Here is a 26,704-nt window from a genome sequence, read left to right as displayed (position 1 = left end):
GCAGGCTCAGAACCTTCAGAGGGTGGTGCTGATTTAGTAGGTCACTGAATAAAATTAAGGAAGAGGCAACTCGAATGAGCTTTGATCCCATTTAATCAAATTTTTACATTGCAAATAGTGACAATTCTTTTTCATGCCACAAGAGCTACCGGATCCAGCCAAATAGGTTTCGGAATGAAACAGTCCAAAACAAAACTGAGGTGCCGGATCCTGTGGTCACTGACCACCAAAACAGAATGTTTTTAAAACCGTTTTTCCCCCACAGCAGTCAGAACCTTGAACTCCATACACTAGCCCCCCCACCCTTTCCCTATGGCTGCTCTCTCCCGGACTTTATGGATTGTTGATATTTATGAATTGTGGTGATGCTATTCTAGCTGCCTGGCACATTTGTGTATGTAAATCCTGTATATGTCAGCCGAGGCTGCTGAGGGAGGACGACTCATATTAATTGTTGGAATGAAGCTTATGAAATGGCATCAAACGAAACCATGTGTTTGATGTATTTGATACCATTCCACTGATTCCGCTCCAGCCATTACCACAAGCCCGTCCTCACCAATTAAGGTGTGTGTGTGTGTGTGTGTGTGTGTGTGTGTGTGTGTGTGTGTGTGTGTGTGTGTGTGTGTGTGTGTGTGTGTGTGTGTGTGTGTGTGTGTGTGTGTGTGCGCGCAGTGGGGAGAGTATTTGATACACTGCTGATTTTGAAGGTTTTCCTACTTAAAGCATGTAGAGGTCTGTTATTTTTATCATAGGTACACTTCAACTGTGAGAGACGGAATCTAAAACAAAAATCCAGAAAATCACATTGTATGATTTTTAAGTAATTAATTTGCATTTTATTACATGAGATAAGTATTTGATCACCTACCAACCATTACGAATTCCGTCTCTCACAGATCTGTGCACCTGTTCGCCACTCATTACCTATATTAACTGCATCTGTTTGAACTCGTTACCTGTATAAAAGAAACCTGTCCACACACTCAATCAAACAGACTCCAACCTCTCCACAATGGCCAAGACCAGACAGCTGTGTAAGGACATCAAGGATAAAATTGTAGACCTGCACAAGGCTGGGATGGGCTACAGGACAATAGGCAAGCAGCTTGGTGAGAAGGCAACAACTGTTGGCGCAATTATTAGAAAATGGAAGAAGTTCAAGATGATGGTCAATCACCCTCGGTCTGGGGCTCCATGCAAGATCTCACCTCGTGGGGCATCAATGATCATGAGGAAGGTGAGGGATCATCCCAGAACTACACGGCAGAACCTGGTCAATGACCTGAAGAGAGCTGGGACCATAGTCTCAAAGAACCATTAGTAACACACTACGCCGTCATGGATTAAAATCCTGCAGCGCACGCTAGGTCCCCCTGCTCAAGCCAGCGCATGTCCAGGCCCGTCTGAAGTTTGCCAATGACCATCTGGATGATCCAGAGGAGGAGTGGGAGAAGGTCATGTGATCTGATGAGACAAAAATAGAGCTTTTTGGTCTAAACGCCACTCGCCGTGTTTGGAGGAAGAAGGATGAGTACAACCCCAAGAACACCATCCCAACCGTGAAGCATGGAGGTGGAAACATCATTCTTTGGGGATGCTTTTCTGCAAAGGGGACAGGACGACTGCACCGTATTGAGGGGAGGATGGATGGGACCATGTATCGCAAAATCTTGGCCAACAACCTTCTTCCCTCAGTAAGAGCATTGAAGATGGGTTGTGGCTGGGTCTTCCAGCATGACAACAACCTGAAACACACAGCCAGGGCAACTAAGGAGTGGCTCCGTAAGAAGCATCTCAAGGTCCTGGAGTGGCCTAGCCAGTCTCCAGACCTGAACCCAATAGAACATCTTTGGAGGGAGCTGAAAGTCCGTATTGCCCAGCGACAGCCCCGAAACTTGAAGGATCTGGAGAAGGTCTGTATGGAGGAGTGGGCCAAAATCCCTGCTGCAGTGTGTGCAAACCTGGTCAAGAACTACAGGAACATATGATCTCTGTAATTGCAAACAAAGGATTCTGTACCAAATATTAAGTTGTGCTTTTCTGATGTATCAAATACTTGTCATGCAATAAAATGCAAATTAATTACTTAAAAATCATACAATGGGATTTTCTGGATTTTTGTTTTAGATTCCGTCTCTCACAGTTGAAGTGTACCTATCAAATACTTGCTTTCCCCACTGTATATATATGTGTATATTAGTTACTTCAGAGCTACAGTACTGTAAACAAATACCACCAACCTTGGTTGCATGGCAATAAAGTATCTGGTTTACAGTGGTGTAAAGTACTTAAATAAAAATGCTTTAAAGTACAACTGAAGTAGGTTTTGGGGGAATCTGTACATTTTATATTTTTTACAACTTTTACTTCACTCCTAAAGAAAATTATGTAGTTTTTACTCCATACATTTTCCCTGACACCGAAATGCTTAGCAGGACAGGAAAATGGTCCAATTCACGCAGTTATCAAGAGAACCTCCTTGGTCATCCCTACTGCCTCTGATCTGGCGGACTCATTAAACACATGCTTATTTTGTAAATTATGTCTGAGTGTTGGAGCATGCTCCTGGATAGCCGTAAATAAAAAATACAAAATAAATGAAAGAATTGTGACATCCTGTTTTTCTTAATCTAAGGAATTTTAAATGATTTATACTTTACTTTGGATAATTATGTATATTTAAAACCAACTACTTTTAGACTTGTGATTTACTAGCTGACTCCATTTTTACTTTCAGGTATCTTTACTTTTACTCAAGTATGACAATTCGGTACTTTTTTCACCTCTGCATGTTTCTCTTTAGGAGGTAGGCTATCCACAGTCCAAAACTGAAAATCTTAGAAACAATGTTGCAACTGATCTGAACTGGCCTGACTTACCCACACACTCTCCCTCTTTCTGTCTTACACACACACCCTCCACTGGAGAATGCAATGATTTCTGACTAAGCGACAGTCATCGAGCCTCAAGCTAGACTGTTTGATTCCTATTCTACTTCAAAACCTCGTAGACAAGCAAATTGAAAACTATGTTTTCTCTGCTCGGTTGCGATGGGAATCGATGTTGCCAAAAATAATTTGGTCTCCTGTCCTCCCGTTCCCCTCACCAACCACCATTCCCTGATCATTGAACACTTGGGACCATCACAGCTTCCGTGACGCACTGTAGAGGGAGCGTTAAATGTGTTACTGCTGTAGAGGGAGCGTTAAATGTGTTACTGCTGTAGAGGGAGCGTTAAATGTGTTACTGCTGTAGAGGGAGCGTTAAATGTGTTACTGCTGTAGAGGGAGCGTTAAATGTGTTACTGCTGTTTTTATGTGCAATCACTGGTGGCTTAGGTGCCTCTATTTCTATGAAGACATGTTTTGTTCTTTCGCACCTTCTCTCCCTCTATTGCCTCACTCCCTTTTTATTCCAATCAGCATGTTCTTTCTCATTCCTCCTACTAACTCTCTCCGTCTTGTCTCTGTTTCCCTCCCATTTCATTCTTTCAATCTTTCAGAAATGATCTCTCCTCCCCTTTGTTTCAGTCCCATCACACCTTTCATTTCATTGTTGCCGTGGTGACACGTTCCCACCTTTTGATCATGGCGAAAAGACATTGGCAGGATTATCTTTTTAATGTGTTCACCAGTTTACACCTATTACAGCAAAGATATATATCGGTCCTTGTTTAGATGTATCAAACCCCTTTGGAGATCTACCTAATCTTTTGCTCTTTCGTTTATTCTTTCGCATTGTCAAATTCTCCATGGGGACGATTGTGAAATCAACTGATTTTGTTCATTCTCGGCCACAAAGAAGCTTGCTCTTCTAGGTGTAGACATTGAAATGCACTGTGATCATATGAGACGGGTGGGGATGAATCTCCCGAGGTTGATCTTTGTTGTCAAATTTATGCTTTCGATAGATGTATGTAATTGGTCTCCCGCTCTCTTTTCTCTGTCTTTGTCCTTTCTCTCTCCTTTGTAGGCTGAGAATTCAGCCCTGGCCCTTGCGAATGAAAGCCAGAGAGAAGCCTATGAAAAGTGTCTGGATGAGGTGAGTTTCATATAGAGAAGGAGAAGGTCGTCCTGACAGTGTCACACTATGTTTTGTCTGTCTCTGTAACCACTACATAAGTTCTCAGCTTTTATACACTGCTAAGTTTACTATTCTTAAGACTCCAAAATCATTCTCCATTTATGACCAAAGATAGAATTAAAGTTTCATCTTTACTACAATCTTTTTCAGGTGGCCAACCATGTGGTACAGGCCCTTCTGAATCAAAAGGTAAGCCATAGTTCATGAAGACAAATCGATGACGTTCAGACTCAACAGTCTAACAAGTTAATGAGCAGTTAATTTACACAACAAGTTTAGTGTGTGTTCGTGCGTGCATGCCTGCGTGTGTAAATGTGAAGGTTTGTTTTTTTGTGTGTGTGTTTGTTCTAGGACCTGCGGGAGGAGTGTATTAAGCTGAAGATGCGTGTGTTTGACCTGGAGAGACAGAACAAAACCCTGACTGAGCTCTTTGCCCAGAAACTACACCCCCAGGCCAGCCATCTGCAACAGGTACAGAATGTATGATGTGTTCTGTGTGTGTTCATGAAATTGATTTCTCTGTGAAGATTTAGAAATTACTCATAAATGAACAAGTTGCTTTTCATTTTATTCCGGTTGCTTAGTTTTTGTAAAACTGTAATGAATTTGACAAGATAAAGGATAATTAGGCATGAGTTAATTATCTGCCAAAATTGTTGCAACCCCTATTACTAGCATATTCAACCTCTCTTTCATATCGTCAATCCCCAAAGATTGGAAAGCTGCCGCGACTCATCCCCCTATTCAAAGGGGGAGACACTCTAGACCCAAACTGCTACAGACCTATATCTATCCTACCCTGCCTTTCTAAGGTTTTCGAAAGCCAAGTTAACAAACAGATCACCGACCATTTCGAATCCCACCATGCCTTCTCCGCTATGCAATCTGGTTTCCGAGCTGGTCGTGCGTGCACCTCAGCCACGCTCAAGGTCCTAAACAATATCATAACCGCCATTGATAAGAGACTACTGTGCAGCTGTATTCATCGACCTGGCCAAGGCTTTTGACTCTGTCAATCACCACATTTTTATCAGAAGACTCAACAGCCTTGGTTTCTCAAATGACTGACTCGCCTGGTTCACCAACTACTTCTCAGAGTTCAGTGTGTCAAATCGGAGGGCCTTTTGTCCGGACCTCTGGCAGTCTCTATGGGGGTGTGTTAACTAACCTCCAAACGAGCTTCAATGCCATACAACTCTCCTTCCGTTTAGTTTAGTTTATTAATTCGACCATTTAAAAAAACAAGCACACATAAAACTTAAAAGCCATACATGCACATGAATAAAATCATTGAGGATAACACACAATAAAGTCTGGGACTTATTTCCATTGTGGTCCTCTTGAGACAAGATGGCTAGACAAGATCAAACACAGCATGGCAGTGAAATATTAAAACAAAACGAAGAACATCGATCTCATCATTCCAGTTACATCATAGGGGTTTTTCATATGGGCACAGAGGACATCAAACATATTTGTACTTTATTTTTTAAAGCTATCCAAAGAGGACGTTGTTTTTATAGACAGAGGCAACTCATTCCATTCTGAGGCTCCAATATACAAGAAAGTACCTTTCCCAGCATTACTCCTGAACCTGTATAAGCACATATCAGAAACACCTGATCTAACACGAGGAAAGTAATCACTTTAGATATCTGGGCGCAGGACCATAAATACTCCTGTAAACCAAACCTAGTCTAATCTGGGACACCCTAGCCTCAACAGGCAGCCAGTTTAGTTCCTGGAAGCAGCTCCTGCCTATGTGAGTACGTGGACTCACCTTCAATACTACCCTGATCAGCTTATTCTGGAGCTTCCCCTTCATATATTTAGATAAGCCCCCAAACCATGAAGTACTACCATAGTCAAAATGGCATTGAATGAGGGCAGTAGCTAGCACTTTCATGAAGTTCTTATCAAGCAGCTTGGACGTTCTAGCCAATAACTTAGTCCTGGCATTAACCTTCCCTAGCACCTTATTGCCCATGCTCACACCCCCCAAGCTTCCATCAAGGATACATCCCAAGTAGCTAACAGAGATTTTAGTAGTCAGCACCTCACCCCCTAACTCCACTCTGATTTCAGACCTACACAATTTGGGCCTAGATCCAAAAATATTTGCTTCAGTTTTCCCTAAGTGCAGAGATAGCTCATTATCTCCAAGCCATTTGCTAATGTTAGTAAGCTCTGTGCTAAGTATGCTCTCCAACATAGTTTAACTTTTGTGAGACACCAGAAGTGTAGAATCATCCACATAAAGAAATAGAAGGCAAGAACAAGCCTCTTTCATATCATTAATATACAATAAAAACAGCAGAGGCCCAAGCACGCTTCCCTGCGTAATGCCCCAACTGATTGGTTTTCCCTGAGACAGTGAACCATTAACCTCTACTACTTGCTCCCTTCCTGATAACTAGGACTTTACACAGCCTAGAGGGATACTACTTAACCCCAGTGCCTCCAGTTTGGAGATTAGGAGACAGTGGATAACTGTATGAAAGGCCTTCTGTAGGTCAAGCCGTACCATTCCACAGAGATTTCCCTCATCAATCTCTTTCCTGATGAAGTCAGTCAAGTAAAGTAGACATGAATCAGTGGAGTATGTTTTTGTATGACTATTTTGGCTGTTGCTACCTTTGCAAAAGAAAAAGAGTTTGGCTGAACCCCTAACTCTACATAATACTTCTTGACTTGGTTTATTCCATACAAATCAGAACTGGTGGGTAGCTTGCTAACCAGCTTGCTGGCAACAGAAGTTAAAAAAGGAGTTTAATTAATTGGCAACCCTGCTTTTTCATATACCATCTCCCTTTGATGTTCAGTCCAATACTGTTTAGTTTGTTTTTGGTAGTACTACTACAGCCTAGTTCCTTAAATAATTTCCAAAGCTTTTAAATGATTTTCTCAGCTTCATCCATCCTGCTTTGTGCTTCATTTCTGTGACGTTTATAATAGACAATATCACGCTGCTCTTGAGAGTTCTTAAACATTTTAAAGGCCTTATTCCTTGCTTGGATAGATTCTAGAATCTCATGATTAAACCAAGGGCTAGATCTCTGCTTTACCCTGACCCGTCTAATGGGAACCATCACATTCACCACATCAATGAATCTACATTTAAAGGCTTCGCAGGCATTGTCTACCCCTACACTATCTAGCACAGGTGACCAGTCAATTTGACCTTCTTCCTCCCTAAACTTTTCTACACAGTATTTTTTGAGTCCTCTGATTCTAACGGTTTTGTGATACTTAAATATATCTTTAAAAATCCTCCTTGTGCAAAATGTAATAAAATGATCACTGATTCCATAGACTATTACTCCACTCTGCAATATTTTAGATTTATCAGACACCAATATTAAGTTAATTGTACTTTGCACTGTTTCACATATCCTGGTGGGATCTTTTATAATTTGGGTCAGAGCAAGTGATCTACAAAAGTGCATAAATACATTGTGGATTGGGCTATTCTTTTTGCAGACATCAGTATTGAAATCCCCTAACAAAATGATTTCCTTCAAGCGAATCATTACAGTTTGACAACACAATTTCAAGACCTTCATAGAATGCATTCTGCTTGGGCAGCCTATAACACACCCCCAACAAAATTGGCTTGATTTTGGGAAGGCAGATATCCAGCCAGATAAGCGTTTAAATCTGATCTGACGTTAAAAGCAATGTCTGATCTTACAAACGCACATATTCCCCCACCGTTCCGATTCTTCCTGACAACAGAGTAATTACCTATCTCAATTTCTGAGTCACAAACAGATGAATCCAACCCATGTCTCAGTAAAACATAAGACACCCAGACTCACATTAAGCATCTCCAATCCAAAATTAAATCTAGAATCGGCTTCCTATTTCGCAACAAAGCATCCTTCACTCATGCTGCCAAACATACCCTCGTAAAACTGACTATCCTACCGATCCTTGACTTCGGCAATGTCATTTACAAAATAGCCTCCAACACTCTACTCAGCAAATTGGATGCAGTCTATCACAGTGCCATCTGTTTTGTCACCCAAGCCCCATATACTACCCACCACTGCGACCTGTATGCTCTCGTTGGCTGGCCCTCGCTTCACATTCGCCGCCAAACCCACTGGCTCCAGGTCATCTAGAAGTCTTTGATAAGTAAAGCCCCACCTTGTCTCAGCTCACTGGTCACCATAGCAGCACCCACCTTTAGCACGCGCTCCAGCAGGTATATTTCACTGGTCACCCCCAAAGCCAATTCCTCATTTGGCTGCCTTTCCTTCCAGTGCTCTGCTGCCAATGACTGGAACAAACTGCAAAAATCACTGAAGCTGGAGACTCATATCTCCCTCACTAACTTTAAGCACCAGATGTCAGAGCAGCTCACAGATCACTGCACTTGTACATAGTCCATCTGTAAAAAGCCCATCCAACTACCTCATCCCCATATTGTTATTTATTTTGGTCCTTTGCACCCCAGTATCTCTACTTGCACATTCATCTTCTGCACATCTATCACTCCAGTGTTTAATTGCCATATTGTAATTATTTGTCCACTATGGCCTATTTATTGCCTTACCTCCCTTATCCTACCTCATTTGCACACACTGTACAGTTGAAGTTGGAAGTTTACATACACTTAGGTTGGAGTAATTTAAAACTAGTTTTTCAACCACTCCACAAATGTCTTGTTAACAAACTATAGTTTTGGCAAGTCGGTTAGGACATTGACTTTGTGCATTACACAAGTAATTTTTCCAACAATTGTTTACAGACAGATTATTTCACTTACAATTCACTGTATCACAATTCCAGGGGGTCAGAAGTTTCCATACACTAAATTGTCTGTGCCTTTAAACAGCTTAGAAAATTCCAGAAAATGATGTCATGGCTTTAGATGCATCTGATTAGGCTAATTGACATAATTTGAGTCAATTGGAGGTGTACCTATGGATGTTTTTCAAGTGCTACCTTCAAACTCAGTGCCTCTTTGCTTGACATCATGGGAAAATCAATAGAAATCAGCCAAGATCTCCACAAGTCTGGTTCATCCTTGGGAGCAATTTCCAAACGCCTGAATGTACCACTTTTATCTGTACAAACAATAGTACGCAAGTATAAACACGATGGGACCACGCAGCCGTCATACCGCTCTGGAAGGAGACGCGTTCTGTCTCCTAGAGATGAATGTACTTTGTTGCGAAAAGTGCAAATTAATCCCAGAACAACAACAAAGGACCTTGTGAAGATGGAGGAAACTGGTACAAAAATATCTATATCCACAGTAAAACGAGTCCTACAGTGGAGCAAAAAAGTATTTAGTCAGCCACCAATTGTGCAAGTTCTCCCACTTAAAAAAAAACACCTGTCCACAACCTCACAGTCACACTCCAAACTCCACTATGGCCAAGACCAAAGAGCTGTCAAAGGACACCAGAAACAAAATTGTAGACCTGCACCAGGCTTGGTTTGAAGAAATCAACTGTGGGAGCAATTGTTAGGAAATGGAAGACATACAAGACCACTGATAATCTCCCTCGATCTGGGGCTCCACGCAAGATCTCACCCCGTGGGGTCAAAATGATCACAAGAACGGTGAGCAAAAATCGCAGAACCACACGGGGGGACCTAGTGAATGACCTGCAGAGAGCCGGGACCAAAGTAACAAAGCCTACCATCAGTAACACACTACGCCGCCAGGGACTCAAATCCTGCAGTGCCAGACATGTCCCCCTGCTTAAGCCAGTACATGTCCAGGCCCGTCTGAAGTTTGCTAGAGAGCATTTGGATGATCCAGAAGAAGATTGGGAGAATGTCATATGGTCAGATGAAACCAAAATATAACTTTTTGGTAAACTCAACTCGTCGTGTTCGGAGGACAAAGAATGCTGAATTGCATCCAAAGAACACCATACCTACTGTGGGGCATGGGGGTGTAAACATCATGCTTTGGGGCTGTTTTTCTGCAAAGGGACCAGGATGACTGATCCGTGTAAAGGAAAGAATGAATGGGGCCATGTATCGTGAGATTTTGAGTGAAAACCTCCTTCCATCAGCAAGGGCATTGAAGATGAAACGTGGCTGAGTCTTTCAGCATGACAATGATCCCAAACACACCACCCGGGCAATGAAGGAGTGGCTTCGTAAGATGCATTTCAAGGTCCAGGAGATCTCAACCCCATAGAAAATCTTTGGAGGGAGTTGAAAGTCCGTGTTGCCCAGCAACAGCCCCAAAACATCACTGCTCTAGAGGAGATCTGCATGGAGGAATGGGCCAAAATACCAGCAACCGTGTGAAAACCTTGTGAAGACTTACAGAAAACGTTTGACCTCTGTCAATGCCAACAAAGGGTATATAACAAAGTATTGAGAAACTTCTGTTATTGACCAAATACTTATTTTCCACCATAATTTGCAAATAAATTCATTAAAAATCCTACAATGTTATTTTCATTTTTATTTTTTTATTTTGTCGGTCATAGTTGAAGTGTACCTAATGATGAAAATTACAGGCATCTCATCTTTTTAAGTGGGAGACCTTGCACAATTGGTGGCTGACTAAATACTTTTTTGCCCCACTGTATTAACCTAAACTGATATCTAATATCAATTGTAAAAATAGATTATAGCCTGGAGCCTGAAAGCTCCTTGGAGCTCTTACTGTCCATTTTGGCCTTGTTGAAAGAAACCAAAAATACACTACAGGGTTTTAGAATCCCCTGCTGAGACTTTTATATTTAACCTTTCTTTAACTAGGCAAGTCAATTAACAAATTCTTATTTTACAATGATGGCCTACCCCGGCCAAGCCCTCCCCTAACCCAGACGACACTGGGCCAATTGTGCGCCGCCCTATGGGACTCCCTATAACGTGCGGTTGTTATACAGCCAGGGATCGAACCAGGGTCTGTAGTGATGCCTCTAGCACTGAGATGCAGTGCCTTAGACCGCTGCGCCACTCTGGAACTTAAAGATGATTATACAACGACTCTGAAGTTTCCGTGAATTTGGCTTCAAAAGAACAGATGCAGAGATCATCTTGTCTTTGATAAAGATGTTCAGTGACCTTGGTCATCATTTTTCTTCTTCTTTGAAGTGTGACACTTGGCACCTCTCTCTCCCATGCCACTTCTCCATCTCTATCCCTTTCCATTCCTCTCTTTTTTTCACCTCTGTTTGTTTACACCAACTCCCTCTCTCTATTTTCTATTAGTATTTCACCCACTCCACGGTAGAGGGGATAGGAGAGAGAGAAGCCATCTGCAGCAGAAATATCAATACAGCATTTCATCTAAAATAAATTGCCTTGTAATTCACAGGAGGGCAAAGTGGCACATTCTATTATTGTAAATGGAAACTGTCCTCAACTCCCCCAACCCCCTTCTTCCCCATGCCTCCATTTTTCTGTATTCTTCCTTTGCTTTCTTTGCCTCTCTCTTACCTGTGAGGGGAAAAAACCTTTTCCCCTCACATGCAGAGTGAATGCCTCTTCCCCTGCCATCACCTTTCTTTGTGATTTAATATTATAAGGAAACCTGATGCCATCTCAATGCCGAAGCAATTTAATTACTCAGCGCTTGGATAGGAATGAAACGAGGCTGGCCCACTCCGGTAATGCCATTTTCTCTGTCTATTAGGAGGCAGGTTAAAGGAAATCAGGAGAGGGTGCAAATAATGACAATAGTCGAAATGGTGCCGTTACTGACATTCTTCTTTCTCTGTCCTCTCTTGTTCCAGTTGCAGTTGGTGTCTGTCACAGAGCCCCACAGAGCCCAGCACAGAGCCCAGCACAGAACCCCTGACCATGGACAGTGACAAATTGCTGGTGTCCAAAAACCAGGTGGAACTCAAGGTGAGCAGCTAACCCACACAAAAACCTTAACCCCCAACTAAAACTTCACTTTGACCATAGAATTACAAATGCTTCACCAGCTTTGGACCCCTGCTGTTAGTAATCACAATGTTGATTTTCATACTCATATGTTCCAAGGAGGTCCCCCAGTCACCCAAGTCTGAAATTCCCATTCCCAGTATCAATTGAACCACAAATCAATATAATTGAAAGGGGCTTGGCTCAATGTTCTAGCGCCACCATTCCATTTTCTGCTGTGAAAGTTCCACCTGTTTTTCCCCTACACTCACCTAAGTACCCCCAACGGCTCTCACCAAGCCCCTCTAATGTTCTCAAAATAGGCCGATGTAATCACTGCCCGATGAGCAGCACTAGACTCTTGCTAACAAATGACAGAGAAACAAGTGGAAGAAAGGAAAGAGGGAGAACCAGTCATTTCAACACTGAGGGAAACTGATTGGGTTTTCATTGTCAGGCAGGTACAGAGGTGTCAAATTGAATTTAGATTTTTGTTTCCCTCTGAACAAACACTCAACCTATGCACTCCTTTCTCTCCCTTTATTTTCATCAGACATCCTTGGTTTCTCTCTGGCCCCAAGTCTCAAAGCAACCAAGCCATCATCCCATAGTCTTCAGATTGCATTTTGTATACCCTTCATATATCCCTGGGGTGTTACACAATGATGTAGTGAGGGGGAGATTTTGTGTCAATTTATAGTTAATGCAATATCCCTTTAGTGAACCCATTAACACAAACCTGTGAAGTCCACTGTTGAAATGCTGCTTTAGAATATAAAGGCTCTCATCGAGATAATGGGAGGTGAAAAGGTGTTATTTAGCTTTATCCAAATGCTATTTGTTCTCTCCAGAACTTTGGATAACCAGCTAATGTAATGCAGAAGCCCCTTGTCTCTATGGTCTTAATGAACCATGGTTAGAGTAGATACATTTGACTGACTGAATACAGTTACATCCTCAGCTAAGCTCTGCACTGCTCCCAACTCCCCCTAGCGCCACTACTCCCAACTCCCCCTAGCTCCACGGCTCCCAACTCGCCCTAGCTTCACTGCTCCCAACTCCCCCTAGCTCCACTGCTCCCAACTCCCCCTAGCTCCACTGCTCCCAACTCCCCCTAGCTCCACTGCTCCCAACTCCCCCTAGCTCCACTGCTCCCAACTCCCCCTAGCTCCACTGCTCCCAACTCCCCCTAGCTCCACTGCTCCCAACTCTCCCTAGCTCCACTGCTCCCAACTCTCCCTAGCTCCACTGCTCCCAACTCCCCCTAGCTCCACTGCTCCCAACTCGCCCTAGCTTCACTGCTCCCAACTCCCCCTAGCTCCACTGCTCCCAACTCGCCCTAGCTCCACTGCTCCCAACTCGCCCTAGCTCCACTGCTCCCAACTCTCCCTAGCTCCACTGCTCCCAACTCTCCCTAGCTCCCATCCAGATTGTATATACAGTGCCCTGAAAAAGTGTTTGTCCCCTTTCTGATTTTCTTTTTTTCATATATATATTTTTGACACGGAATGTTATCAGATCTTCAACCAAAATCTAATATTAGATAAAGGGAACCTGAGTGATCAAATAACACAAAAATGTGATACATTTGTTTATTAAATAAATGAAAAAAGTATACAACACTCAATGTGATAAAGTAATCTTCTGTTCTCTATCCATGGAATTAGTCCTCTGCACCATGTTTTTTTTACCAATAACATTTCAAAGGAAACAAGCACTCATTAAGATCCGGTGTGGCCAATTACTGGGCACAGCCAACACATTTAACAAGATAGAGGATGGAGAGTTTTGTTGATGCTGAGAATGGAATGTATATGTTTTTAAATAACATTCTTAGAACATTCTCTGAACGTTAAAGGTTTTCTTGTGGTTTTTATGGAACATTTTCTTAACTTTCTCGAAGTACTGAAATTCCCACAGAAAAACGTTGTTTGTTTTAACATTCTTGGAACAATTTGAGAACATTCCCAATGCCAAACCAGTTAGAGAATGTTCACAGAGCATTACCAAAATGTGAATGAAATGTAACCATGTTTTTAGGAATTGTTCTGTTAAAGTAATGAAATAACAAGAAAAAAGGTTTTACATTTTTTTTTATGGTAAAGTTAATTAAATGTGCTGAGAATGTTCCAAAGCCACTATCTTGCACCATTCCCAGAAAGTTGTGGGAAAGTTGTATGTAGAGTAACCATATGACAACCACACTTTCACCAAGCTCTAAGAAACAAATGGTTCTCTGAATGTTATGTGCTAGCTGGGTGGCTACTCATTTTACATTTCATTTACATTTAAGTCATTTAGCAGACGCTCTTATCCAGAGCGACTTACAAATTGGTGAATTCACATCAGAGTGGAGACAGCCAAGCAGTTAATGGAAGAATTTATTTCTGATTTCTGCACAGGATGGGAGCAATTTTTATCGGGCGGGACTGTAAAGTTCCGTGGTTAGGGAACTGTTGCGGGATTAGGATAGTACGGGGGGGGGGGGATAAGTCACTCCTGTGCCGACCTCTAATTGCCACTTTTCAGGAAGAGGTAATGAGGCGGGCGGAAGAGAGCAGAATACATTTTCTCACTGATTACAGAATTAATTGCATCTTTAATTAAAGATAAAGACAGCTTCCTAAGGTTGGCAGGCCATGTGTAACCAAAGTAGCTTCAGTCGCCTCTCCAGTCTTCTCTCCTTCCCAATCTGTCGTTCATTTATTCCTCCCCCTGTCAGGACTAGTGTGCTCAGAATTCTCAGGATGTCCTCTGTTGCTGTGACGTAGTCATTGGTGACTTGGACTGTTAACTTGAAACAAGTACATTCACTGAAACATGAGTTGCAGGCTCTCTAAGTCATTACTTATCCAAGAAAAAACAGTAAAAAGGAACCTCCACAATCTAGTGTCTGCGTGAAGTCAATGAATATAACTCCTGGTGCACCGTGCATGCAATGTGTTAGATGTTGGAGGCATTGTGCACATCTTCCGATAGCAGTCGTACTGTACTTAACTTGAAGTGTTGTTCTTAGTTTGTTGTTTGATGAAGATGTAACAAAGTTCCATCCTGATGTCCTTGTTTATGCAGAGCAATGGGGACTGCACACAGAATGGGTCAGCCACATCGGCCCGGGCCACTGCCACCTCCATGGAGGCCCTGTCTCCGTTTTTCAAGAAGAAAGCACACATCCTAGAGGTCCTGCGCAAGCTGGAGGAGTCAGACCCACTCAAGTTCCACCCCTCCTCCTGCCTGTCCCCCCACCATGACCTGGGCCAGGCGCCGGTCTCCATGGAGAGAGACCAGATATCCCTGATGTCCTCTGAGGCGTTACCTGCCCCACAGCGCCCGGTGGCACACTCATTGTCACGCTGCCACCACTCCAGCTCTGACTCGGACATTCACGATTATGCCAATGGAGAAGGGGCTCTCCAGGAGGACCATGCCCAGCTTCAGCAACAACAACACAGGAGATGTCAGTACTGCCACATACTCTCCCAGAAGAGCAGCCTGGACAGCCTGCTGAAGTGTGCCCAGGGCCACAGTGCCTCACACCAGGCCAGAGTGGAGATCCTTAACAGGCAGGCCTGTGCAGAGGACCAGGGGGCATCGGCACAGAGCACAACCCCTCCCCAAGCAGCGGCTCTTTCCCACCTCCTCTCTGCTGACAGCACAAACCAGTGCTACATGCACAAAACAGCTTTGGACTTCCTAGAGCGCACTCCAGAAGGTCTTTGTTCTTCTGATCCTTTCCTCTCCTTGCTAATCCAAGCCAACCTCAACGGGATGCTAGGGCAGGAGCCCAGGAGGTTACAAAAACACACAGATGAGCATCCGTCCTGCAAACCGCCACCTGTGCCCTCTCATAGTGAGGATATAAAGCACATAAAGGCTGTCATGGCAACGTCGCAGAGCCAGAACGAGGACAGTCTGGAAGAGTGCTGCTACCTGGAAGTAGAGGCAGCGGCACACAATGTGAACAACAGCCTGCACTCTTCTACCTCACACACAGACCATGTTGAGACGGAACCAGGATATCCCAAGGAGCAGGAAGTGAGTGATCAGATCTGCAACGGGCTCTACTTCTCCAATGAGACATCCGTCTCCAAGAAGGTGGCGGTGGAATCTTATTCTCCAGCCCCAGTGCCTGAGAGGAACAGCTCAGCTCAGGCCCTGAATCCCTCTGGGAAGAGCAAGCTTGCACTCAGCCCCACCTCTCCCTCTTCAGGTCTGAGTGAAGTCAAGCCCATCTCTTCCCCATCCCGGCTGCTCAAGTTCCTGAAGATCCCTCCGGGGATCAACCAGGCACAACCAGGCAACCCCCTCCGTCTAAGTCCCCAGCTCACCCGCAGCTCCAAGATCCCCTGCAGGAACAACAACAACTATGAGGTGTACCACTCTCCCATCATGACCCGCAAAGCCACCAACACAGAGAGGGAGAAGCAGCCATCCTCATCCTCCTCCAAAACAGACCCCTACCCTGCTACACACTCCGCCCCCACCTCCCCACCCAAATCAGAGGACATTGTGGACACCCCTCCCATGGCCAAGGAGATTGTTTTCAGCAGCCACTTTGCGCCCAAACCCAGCGACAGCACAAAGGCACCCCCCTCCTCTCATGCACAAAGGGGCTCTCAGAAGGTACCCCAATACGAGAATGTCTGCCCCTCAGATGGGACGCCCCAGTTCCTGGAGGGTCTTAAGAAGTCCCAGTACCTCCCTTACCCCCAACACGAGGGTCCTCTAGAGAAGCATTGTCAGCAAGATGAGAGCCTCCTCAGCCCCCAGTCTTCACAGCACCCTGACTCGTCCCCAGGGAAGGCTGACCAGGACTTCTCTGACCAGGACACTGACTCAGAAAGCCCCGTCTGGCACAAGCCAAACCAACACTTTAGCCTCCCCTCCTCGACCTCCTCCGCCGCCAGTAAAGCACAAAGTAGTCACCCCAGCTACTCCAGCATGAGGGACAGGCACCAGGAGCACCGTGCAGCTCCAGAGCCCAGCCAACAGAACTGTGAACTTGCCCAGCCAACTCAGTCTTCAGCCAGGCGAGGTGACCCCAAGAGACTAGTGCAGGGCAAGACTTCCCAGAGTGAGTCCAGTCACCACCCCTTCAAAGAGCGCCTGGCTGCTTTGGGGAAACTGAAGAGCACAGAAGATCTGCCAGTAGGTGCACAGTCTGTGGACAAGAAGGATGTACAAAGTAACCTAGGCAAACCCCCCACCAACAATATCGAGAAAAGCAAGACCGCTGAAAGGCAAGTTGAGCGAACTGGAGCAGAGCAGCACAGAAATCAGAAATCCACTGATTCCCTGGATGGGAAGCCCTACCCCAAAACCAGCCTCGGCAGTCACACTAGGGTGATAGGTCCAATACATGAATCGGGCACCAAATCCTCAGCCACCCCATCAATGATACCCAAGGGAGAGCAGGAGACACTGTTTTCTCCCAGGATATATGTAGCAAAAGCAGAGGGTCCAAAGATCAAGATGGGCACATCATCCTCCAACACAGAGACTCCTCCAGTGGTGCGGAGCTATGGGAAATGCCCCATCACCCAGAGCCACCACAGTAAAACTGCCCCCAGCACACAAAACAGCCCCACTAAAGTCCCGTCAAAGTCCCCTTCAAAGGTAGGTCAAGCTTCCTCTTATCCCAGAGGGGTCAAACCCATTCCTGAGGACCGTGCCATGGCTCAGAGAAACCCACTTCGGCCAGAGGACAAAACCAAGCTCCCGGCCGGCAAGAAAAAGACCTTTGGCCATGCAGAGAGCTTCCCGCCTCCCCCTCTGCCCCCACGGCCGTCTACTGAAGCCATCGCAAAAGAGGACAAAAAGCCGTACTCGTCTGGCCCATCCGTGCTCCAGTCTGCCATTGAGCAGAAGGTAATGCGTGGCATCGAGGAAAACATGCTGAAGCTGCAGGAGCAGGACCAGGGCCCGGTAGCCGAGCCAAAGCAGAAGGCCTCCAATGGCATCGCCAACTGGTTCGGCCTGAGGAAGAGCAAGCTCCCCGCCCTCAACCGCAAACCGGAAGTGTCCAAGTTCAAGATCAACATGTCATCGTCTGCCTCTGGCGGAGGGGCTAAGGACCCTAAGACAGGTGGTCCCCAGAAGGTGGTGGAGAGCCTGAATATCTCCAAGCTGATGGAGAAGGCAGAGGACCTGCGGAAGGCGCTGGAAGAGGAGCGGGCATATGTGAACAGGGTCGGGATGGACCGCTCTGGCAGAGGCCACTCATGTGAGGTGGTGATGGACCAGGCCCAAGGCCAACTGTCACTCATGTGCAGAGGATTGACCGCAGAGAACTTCATGCAGCAGCTCCTCAACAGGTAATAATGATATGTATTCCTAAATAACCTGATCATTTACCTGAGAATGAATGACATACAGTGGGGCAAAAAAGTATTTAGTCAGCCACCAATTGTGCAAGTTCTCCCACTTAAAAAGATGAGAGGCCTGTAATTTTCATCATAGGTACACTTCAACTATGACAGACAAAATGAGAAAAAGAAATCCAGAAAATCACATTGTAGGATTTTTTATGAATTTATTTGCAAATTATGGTGGAAAATAAGTATTTGGTCACCTACAAACAAGCAAGATTTCTGGCTCTCACAGACCTGTAACTTCTTCTTTAAGAGGCTCCTCTGTCCTCCACTCGTTACCTGTATTAATGGCACCTGTTTGAACTTGTTATCAGTATAAAAACACCTGTCCGCAACCTCAAACAGTCACACTTCAAACTCCACTATGGCCAAGACCAAAGAGCTGTCAAAGGACACCAGAAACAAAATTGTAGACCTGCACCAGGCTGGGAAGACTGAATCTGCAATAGGTAAGCAGCTTGGTTTGAAGAAATCAACTGTGGGAGCAATTATTAGGAAATGGAAGAAATACAAGACCACTGATAATCTCCCTCGATCTGGGGCTCCACGCAAGATCTCACCCCGTGGGGTCAAAATGATCACAAGAATGGTGAGCAAAAATCGCAGAACCACACGGGGGGACCTAGTGAATGACCTGCAGAGAGCTGGGACCAAAGTAACAAAGCCTACCATCAGTAACACACTAAGCCGCCAGGGACTCAAATCCTGCAGTGCCAGACGTGTCCCCCTGCTTAAGCCAGTACATGTCCAGGCCCGTCTGAAGTTTGCTAGAGAGCATTTGGATGATCCAGAAGAAGATTGGGAGAATGTCATATGATCAGATGAAACCAAAATGGAACTTTTTGGTAAAAACTCAACTCGTCGTGTTTGGAGGACAAAGAATGCTGAATTGCATCCAAAGAACACCATACCTACTGTGGGGCATGGGGGTGTAAACATCATCCTTTCGGGCTGTTTTTCTGCAAAGGGACCAGGACGACTGATCCAGGAAAGAATGAATGGGGCCATGTATCGTGAGATTTTGAGTGAAAACCTCCTTCCATCAGCAAGGACATTGAAGATGAAACGTGGCTGGGTCTTTCAGCATGACAATACTTTTTTGCCCCACTGTACATCCAAACCCTGTCTAGGATATATTGGACTGGGGCTGTCAGTGTACTACATTTGTGATCATAAGATAATTATAAAACTTGGCCAGAGGGTAAACTCTTTCTCTTATGATTTATATCTGATCAAATTGGATTTGTAAATGGAGTCAAAAGCTAGTTCCCCTATGATTTTGTTGTAACGTCTTCCTCCTTAAGTCCCTCGACGTCTTGTTCTGGAAACAGGGTGGACGAGAGGGGAGCTATACCTACCACCTTTGGAATGACACACAGACGCCTCTCCTTTGACTCTAAGAGGTCGCGGCCCAACTTCAGTCACCAGAGGAACGGGATCAGCCACACCAAGAGCAGGGACGAGATAGCCCAGGTAAACTCTTTTCTCTCTGTCGTATTCCTCTGATACACTATAGAAAGATTAATAAACTACACATGTAGTGTCAGTGATATATATGATTGTCATTAACCCTTGCTGTTTCAGGGTTCGGTTATGATCTGCAAGGGTGAGGTCACATCAGAAGACAGCTTGGCAGAGTCCATTAGTGCTCAGCATTTTACAGGTAGCATGATGCTGAATCATAATAATGCCAGTCGTCTATTTTCCTTGAGTAGCTCTGACTCTAGTCTCACTTGATTGTTCCTTCCTCACTGTTTAGGTTCTGGGGCCTCCATGTGCACCCTCGACAGTGGCATTGGCACGTTCCCCATGCCAGACTACGCCAGTAACATGGCAGGGAAGAGCATCCCTAAGGGGAAGCCACAGGAAGAGCAAGGGGTTTCTTGCTCCCAGGGTAAGCATGGGGCCATGATGAAGGTTCCGCGTAAGGCCCATACACTGGAGAGAGAGCTGTCATCTCTGGATGAAGTCAACCCGTTTGTCCTGTATGGCTCAGGGCTGGAGGGAAACGGTACCAACATGCACCAGTCCAGTACAATCCACAAGGGTAAGCTTAGAACAAGGGTAAGCTTTGTATTACCATAGGACTTGTTGTGTTCCCATGTAGACCATTTCAATGCTGACATTTTACACACAAAACAAAAATATGGCGAAAGTTCATATTTTATCAGTTGTGTTAATATAATGATAAATCCTGCAAAACAAAAAACTGAACCAACTATACACACAAGTTTAAACCTTCAACAAAACACCTGAGGTACGCTCTTTTTTTTCCATTTTGAATTTAATTTGCTCTTATGCAGATATAGATGCCTATGGAGCTCATATACAAAATCCCCTCACCAAGAACTGGACCTTTCCCAATCTGAAAGGCTCTGCGGGAGCCACTGATGTTTACCTGGATGTGCAGGGAGACCTGGGGACCCCATCCAGAAGGGTGAGTGAGTCAAAGTCATCTCCATTCTAATGAGAACTTTCGAAGAAGACCACATCCATTTACTCTGTGCTGACATGTTACATCTTAATAATCTATGTTACAAATGATGAAAGCGCAGCTCTTTATTCATATTTGAAGAGATAAGGTTGATAGAAAGATAGCTGGGGCCTTGAACACTGTCACCTGTCAGTTGTTATCCCTTGTCAGCACCAGAGTCCCATTAGCATTGTGAGTGAGTGAGAGCTCATCCTGCCTTTTCTCGGGTATGGGGGCGTTGCTGTGAAAACGAGAGGGTGAAGGGGTTTTGACTAACTTGTTTTTGACTCTCTCCCTTTGAATGGGCTGCTTTAATGGCAGACTGGAACTGAAATGCACAGAAGTCCACAGATTTTAATGCCAAGTTCTCCCTTTTTTTGAGAAATTTGAAGTTTATTGAGGGGAAAGAGTGCACAAAGAAATTTTAACATTTGCATTTTAACAGCAGTGTTTCCATCAAACTGGCTTGTTACGAATGAAGAGCTGTGCGTAATGACGTAGTGCACATAAGTATAACTTGTAATTCACCGTCCCATTTAGCATAAAAAGTCCTGCGAAAACAGCAAATGTGCCCACTTGGCACAGGTACTCAAGCAAACAGCTCATTGATACAGTGTAGAGGGTACATGATGAGATTATGAATAAACAGCAAATGTGCCCACTTTTAATTTGTCAATTAGCAGCTAAGCACCGATCATCATCATGTCACCAGCATACAAATTAACCCTTTACAGTGGCATATTTGGGCACTAATAGGCACCTAAATTGGAATGTAGTGGCTGTACAGTAACATGCTATACATGACATCAGAGCTCTGGCTCTGCACTTCACAGCGCAGTATGGGTTTTTCCTGGCAGCCGTTGTGAACTTGAGCACCGCACGTGACAACAAGTTGCCCCCATCCCTCCCGGTAATTGGGCAACTTTTGCAACAAAAAAAAATATGTCTGTGTGCGGGAAATGTTAATTAAGATGACTCAATGTATTTTGAAAGATGCATACAAGCTAGCCAAAGACCCGTGAGTCCAAATGTGCACTTCACATTTCCAAATCATAAAACTCCTATACACATACAGTGTCAAATGTTTATGATCACTATGTCTGATGTACAGTTACAAGATGACATGGTGTCATACCCTGGGTTGTTCTGAACAGAATGAGCTAATGTTTGTTTATTCTTGAAGAGAATCTGCTGCAGCACACGAACCTGAATGCACTCATGACTCCTTTCTATACCCACCAACATTATTACCATCTGTTTCTCTGAACTGCCTTGTGAAGCCTAACACTGTAAGATCATGTTTTATAACTTCGCTAGTCATGTTGGAAATAGAACAAGCTTTCGAATCATTCTCACCTGACCCAGATTGCTATTTATAATGGGCTGTTTCTGGATTGCGTAAACAACAACAGTAATTGTGTGATGGCGGGGATGCAGGGTTGTCTTCAAAATGAAGTGTGCTCTAGATCCTTAACAGCACAACTAGGTGAGCTAAAAAAAATGTTTTTAATTAAAGTACCTTATAGTTGAAGACTTCTTTGAGTCATTAAAGTGCATTGAAATGGCACACTTTGGAGAGTTTAGTCCTCTCACTCAAACCCTTGACATTTGTTGTCTTATGTTGGACCTAACCCACATTTTCCAGGAATAGTCTTATCATGCTACTGAAAGGATCCAGAGTATTTATAAACAAATGTGGCAAAGTACAGTAAATGTAAAATTAATATAAAATCAATAATGTAATGTTTGGATTCAGTCTTGTCAAGTGAACTGTTGTATTCTTACCTTTTGATCTAATAATTTTCCCATGATCTCCAAACTGTCCCTTTCAATTGCTAACATGATTATGCATTTCAGATTTCTTCTATAAGAAAAATTTCAATTTAGCCCTATCCATATAGACCAATTCTAACGAGTGTAAAGGGTAAAGACCTTCGATATTTATTAGAAAGGAAAATCAAACTTATCGCCGTGCACATTCACCACCCTGTGAAATTAATCAGAACTCATTTAATCCGTAGCCTAATAAACTGCATGCTTTTCCATGTCGTAGTGAGTTGAATGGAAGCATGGTTACTGACTGTTGCGGAAATTACCACCAGGGACACCTGAAGTCAATATTAAATGAATCATTCTTTATTGTCAGAAAGCTGGAGAGGTTCCAACAAACTTAATGCACCAAGTAGTACTTGTCTGTCAAATGCTCCCCTGGGGCAGTCCCCTTAGTTCTCTTATACTGCTTACACAGACAAGTTATATTTGCATGATTTAGCTTATTTATCATTCATAATTTATTATTCATTAACATTTGGTTCATGCATGTGACCAACCAATGCCCCAATACGAGGCTTCTTCTCTCTAAGCTGAGACCTTGAAACTGGGACACCCATTTCTGTTCTCAAAACAATGTTCTGGGCATACTGCCAAATTGCATTATACTGATAGTGAGGATTTCTCCCAGGCTTGATCAATCAATCACTTGCATGAACCCAGTCAAATGCAACGGTGCACATGTTTCCCTAGAACCTGTTAAATCTCACCTTGTCCTAAAATAACTAACTATAGCATCATTCTGTCCCCCTGTCCCTCCCTACCATCCATATCCTCCCCTGTTCCCCTCTATCCTCCCCCTTCTTCATGTGCCCACCTTTCCTCTCCCCCAAGAGTTTGAAACAGTGTTCCCCCCAGCGCCCCCTGGCCACTGACCCAGGCAGCCTCCCCCTGCCACTCCAGACAGGGCTCAGCCAGCGGGGTAAGGGGCGGACGCCCAGCTCCTCAGAGGTGGGGAAGGACGGAGGGCTGGAGCTGGTGAAGGAGAGACCAGAGGAACTCCTGTCCCTGAGAGAGACGCCTGAATCCCTCAGTGACTCCTTCTACGACAGCCTGTCGTCCTGTGGCAGCCAGGGCTAGGACCCAGGGACAGATAGGGGAACAGAGGGAGAGATGGACCAACCGACACCCTTTAAACCACGGCTAATGATGCACATCCATGCCTCCTTGTAATGGTGGCCCAGCCTATAAGGCAGACCAAGTTGAAGTACCTCCTTCCCTCTTCCACACACACAGCTCTCTCTGCTGACCCTGTCTACTTTGCTGAGATTTGGTTAGTACTGCTGGAAAACTCACCCTCAGGTTGACTGATGTTCACACACACACATCATTTGTGGAACTAGACTGAGAATTGGGCACTGTTGTTCTCCAAGCAACAAGCATCTGATGACAGACCAGCTCAACTCAAATGTGTACACACACCGACGAGATGCATGGGAAAATAACACATTCAAGACAGCCACACGATCACCATGGTCTGGATAATCTGAAGAATTGTTGTTAAATAATTTAACCAGGCTCCTGAGGTCGGCCCCAAGAAGTGGCTGGTATCAGGGGTTTTTCAAGTCTGTCCTGGATGTGGACATGTTTCAGTCTAGGATAATTGGGCAGCCATTAATGCCAGAAAACAACCACATTTTACTGCCCACTAAATATGTCGCAATGTGGGGATCGACTACAATAAACTTCCCTGTTTTCAGTTGTTTTTTTTGTTTTTTTTACTGTTGTGCTTTGTTACATGTTATGTATCATGTAATTTTAAGTTAAATAAAAAAGTGTGGGTATGAATGGAAGGATGTGTGTATGTGAGTGAGACTTAATGCAGGGTTTCCACACTAGCTATGACTATGTCAATGAGCTTCTGCCCGGGGAAAAGAAGTTCACACTTTCTCTGAAGCTGCCATATAGTGTACTGTTTCACAACCTACTGTAACACATAGTGGCAGATCATGACAACAGCCATTATATTACACTTATGACCAGACATTACCTAGTATGTGTTATGGACAATGAAATGCGAAGAATCTCAACCAAGAGTCAAATGTTTTACATGTGTATAATCCATTGTCAGACTGTTTTACGTAGTGAACCATTCGTCAGGAATAATGCCATTATAACAGCATTATATAGGCAGCCTGTGAATGCGCCATTAACAATGAAGTTCTAAACTGAGCTGCTATTTAATACTCAAAATAGTTTGACAAGCTGAAAGAGTGAGTAAGTAACACGATCCATCCACCTTTTTCTATACTATAAACTGAGTTGGCATACATGAGCCAGGATTCAATTTAAGACGAGTTAAAGAACAGCGTACTTTAACAGACTTTTTAAAGGTAATTTGTGCTTAACCTGACATGCACAGTGTTTCCCATGAATGCGACTTATGTGAATGTCTGGGGAAAATGCCTTTAAAAGGCTCATTGTCGGCTGTTTAGTCCACTGCTCTATAACGCACCCTGTCAAAAATCTTGTTTGGCACAGGTTCCATATTTATCCTGCCAGAAACGATTGAACCGATAACTCTTACTTTGTCTGAAATGCTCCACTAAAGCAAAAAGATGGATGTAGGCCTCCCTTGTGAAGAAGTAACGATCCAGCCCCACTGAACATAGAGTAGTTGCTTACTTCTGCAATATGGGCCAATGTTTGCCTTTAACAGGCACAGACAGACACGCATTCAATCAATTTACTGTTGTACAATTAAGAAAGACAAAATGTCTGTGCTATAGGAATGTTAGACATGGATCATTGTACGATCACCATTGCTGTAGTGCAGATGCTACACCATGATGTACACGCATGGACTCCTCCCTCCCTCCCTCCCTCCCAGCCCATGTACTTGATTATGTCCTCATAAGTAGTTCCATCCGCTTCATAACTCCCCACAAACTTCTTCAGGGATAAGACATCCTTGTGCTTCCAAACTCTGCTTTCAGAAGCATGTGATCTTTCCAAACTGACACGGATTTGACTTTTCTCGAGTTCACATTTTTCGTAATCCCACTTTGAACATTGCTTGTCCTTCAGCCCCCCCCCCCCCCATGGAAATGGAGATCTGACTGTTACTGTATATACACTTCTCTGTGAGAACAGATAGATTTGAGTTGAAGAGGTTGTCTTCCAGAATATGTGTTGCCGGTCCTCCCTTTCACCCCCATCTCTGAATCATGGCTAAATGAAAACAAGTGTGTGACATGAAGCCCAATCTCTTTTACAATCATCTCATAATAAAAATGTTTCCATGGGACATATTTAACACAATCATTTTGTCTTGGATTACTGTGTTCTGCGTTGCGACCAAACCATATACAACTAAATAATAACTAACCAACTACAGTACTTCAGATGGTAGCATTTTTCATTCCACCAGATTCCATTGGAAGTAACTGGGAGATCCATGGGTAGCTACATGTTAACACCATGGTAACACACGTCATCTATCTGCAGGGAAGCCTTTATGGACTCCCTCTGTCAGTCAAACATGGGTCTTAGCAACACCATACACCTTAACTATGGCAATGCTGACCAGGATGGAGTGGCATAGAGGTGAAATCTTTACTTAATATGTTTGCTTTATGGACTCAATTTATCTCACTTAATTCAAAGAGGTTGTTGCAGCTCTATCTATTTGTTGTATTTATTTATTTATTTTTGAGGGCAAATCATAATCAGTGAACGTTTTGTTATTGTTGATGTCGTTGACATTGTTGTTATAGACGTTTTTATTCTGATACCGATTTATTTTTGTACTATGCTCTTATTTAATTAAAGTTATTTTTTTTCCATGAGAGGTCTGTGTTTGGTGTTCTGTTTCCTGGGGTATTCTCATGTTATTACTCTGATTTGGTAAATAGTATTTCAAGTGATGTATATACCATTTCCACTTAAATAAAGATTCATAAAGCTTAAACTTAATCTATTTTACGGTTTATGGCTTTATTTATCAAGATTGTAAAAACAAAATGATGATTGTTAATTTGTTGCTCTAAACAAATGCAAGAACCCAACAAATAAAAATCTGAGCTCACTTGCCATTCTTAATTTATTCATTCAAGGCTCTTGATTGAACGCCTCTTTCTAAAAGCTTGCAATATCC

General features: G+C 43.8%; 1 protein-coding gene across 3 annotated transcripts in view; it reads left to right on the top strand.

The window, feature by feature from the left end:
• Nucleotides 1–26,396, top strand: part of LOC135541830 (nck-associated protein 5-like) — a 103,336-nt gene extending 76,940 nt beyond the window's left edge. Inside the window, exons 5-14 of one of the 3 annotated variants that reach the window (XM_064968244.1) lie at nucleotides 3,976–4,044; nucleotides 4,237–4,275; nucleotides 4,438–4,557; nucleotides 11,824–11,916; nucleotides 15,007–18,248; nucleotides 19,610–19,778; nucleotides 19,890–19,968; nucleotides 20,065–20,352; nucleotides 20,609–20,742; nucleotides 23,443–26,396. In XM_064968244.1, coding sequence (XP_064824316.1) covers nucleotides 3,976–4,044; nucleotides 4,237–4,275; nucleotides 4,438–4,557; nucleotides 11,824–11,916; nucleotides 15,007–18,248; nucleotides 19,610–19,778; nucleotides 19,890–19,968; nucleotides 20,065–20,352; nucleotides 20,609–20,742; nucleotides 23,443–23,688 — 4,479 coding nt within the window. In that variant the 3' untranslated portion in view covers nucleotides 23,689–26,396. Of the gene's footprint in view, nucleotides 1–3,975; nucleotides 4,045–4,236; nucleotides 4,276–4,437; nucleotides 4,558–11,801; nucleotides 11,917–15,006; nucleotides 18,249–19,609; nucleotides 19,779–19,889; nucleotides 19,969–20,064; nucleotides 20,353–20,608; nucleotides 20,743–23,442 lie in introns of those variants that run through there. The other 2 variants (XM_064968242.1, XM_064968241.1) reach the window with 2 other exon arrangements.
• Nucleotides 26,397–26,704: the final 308 nt, after the last annotated feature.

Source organism: Oncorhynchus masou, chromosome 6 (assembly GCF_036934945.1).
Source record: "Oncorhynchus masou masou isolate Uvic2021 chromosome 6, UVic_Omas_1.1, whole genome shotgun sequence".
Taxonomy (NCBI): Eukaryota; Metazoa; Chordata; class Actinopteri; order Salmoniformes; family Salmonidae; genus Oncorhynchus; species Oncorhynchus masou.
The sequence above is the reverse complement of the archived record's forward strand: the minus strand, read 5'-3'. Positions and strand labels throughout refer to the sequence as shown.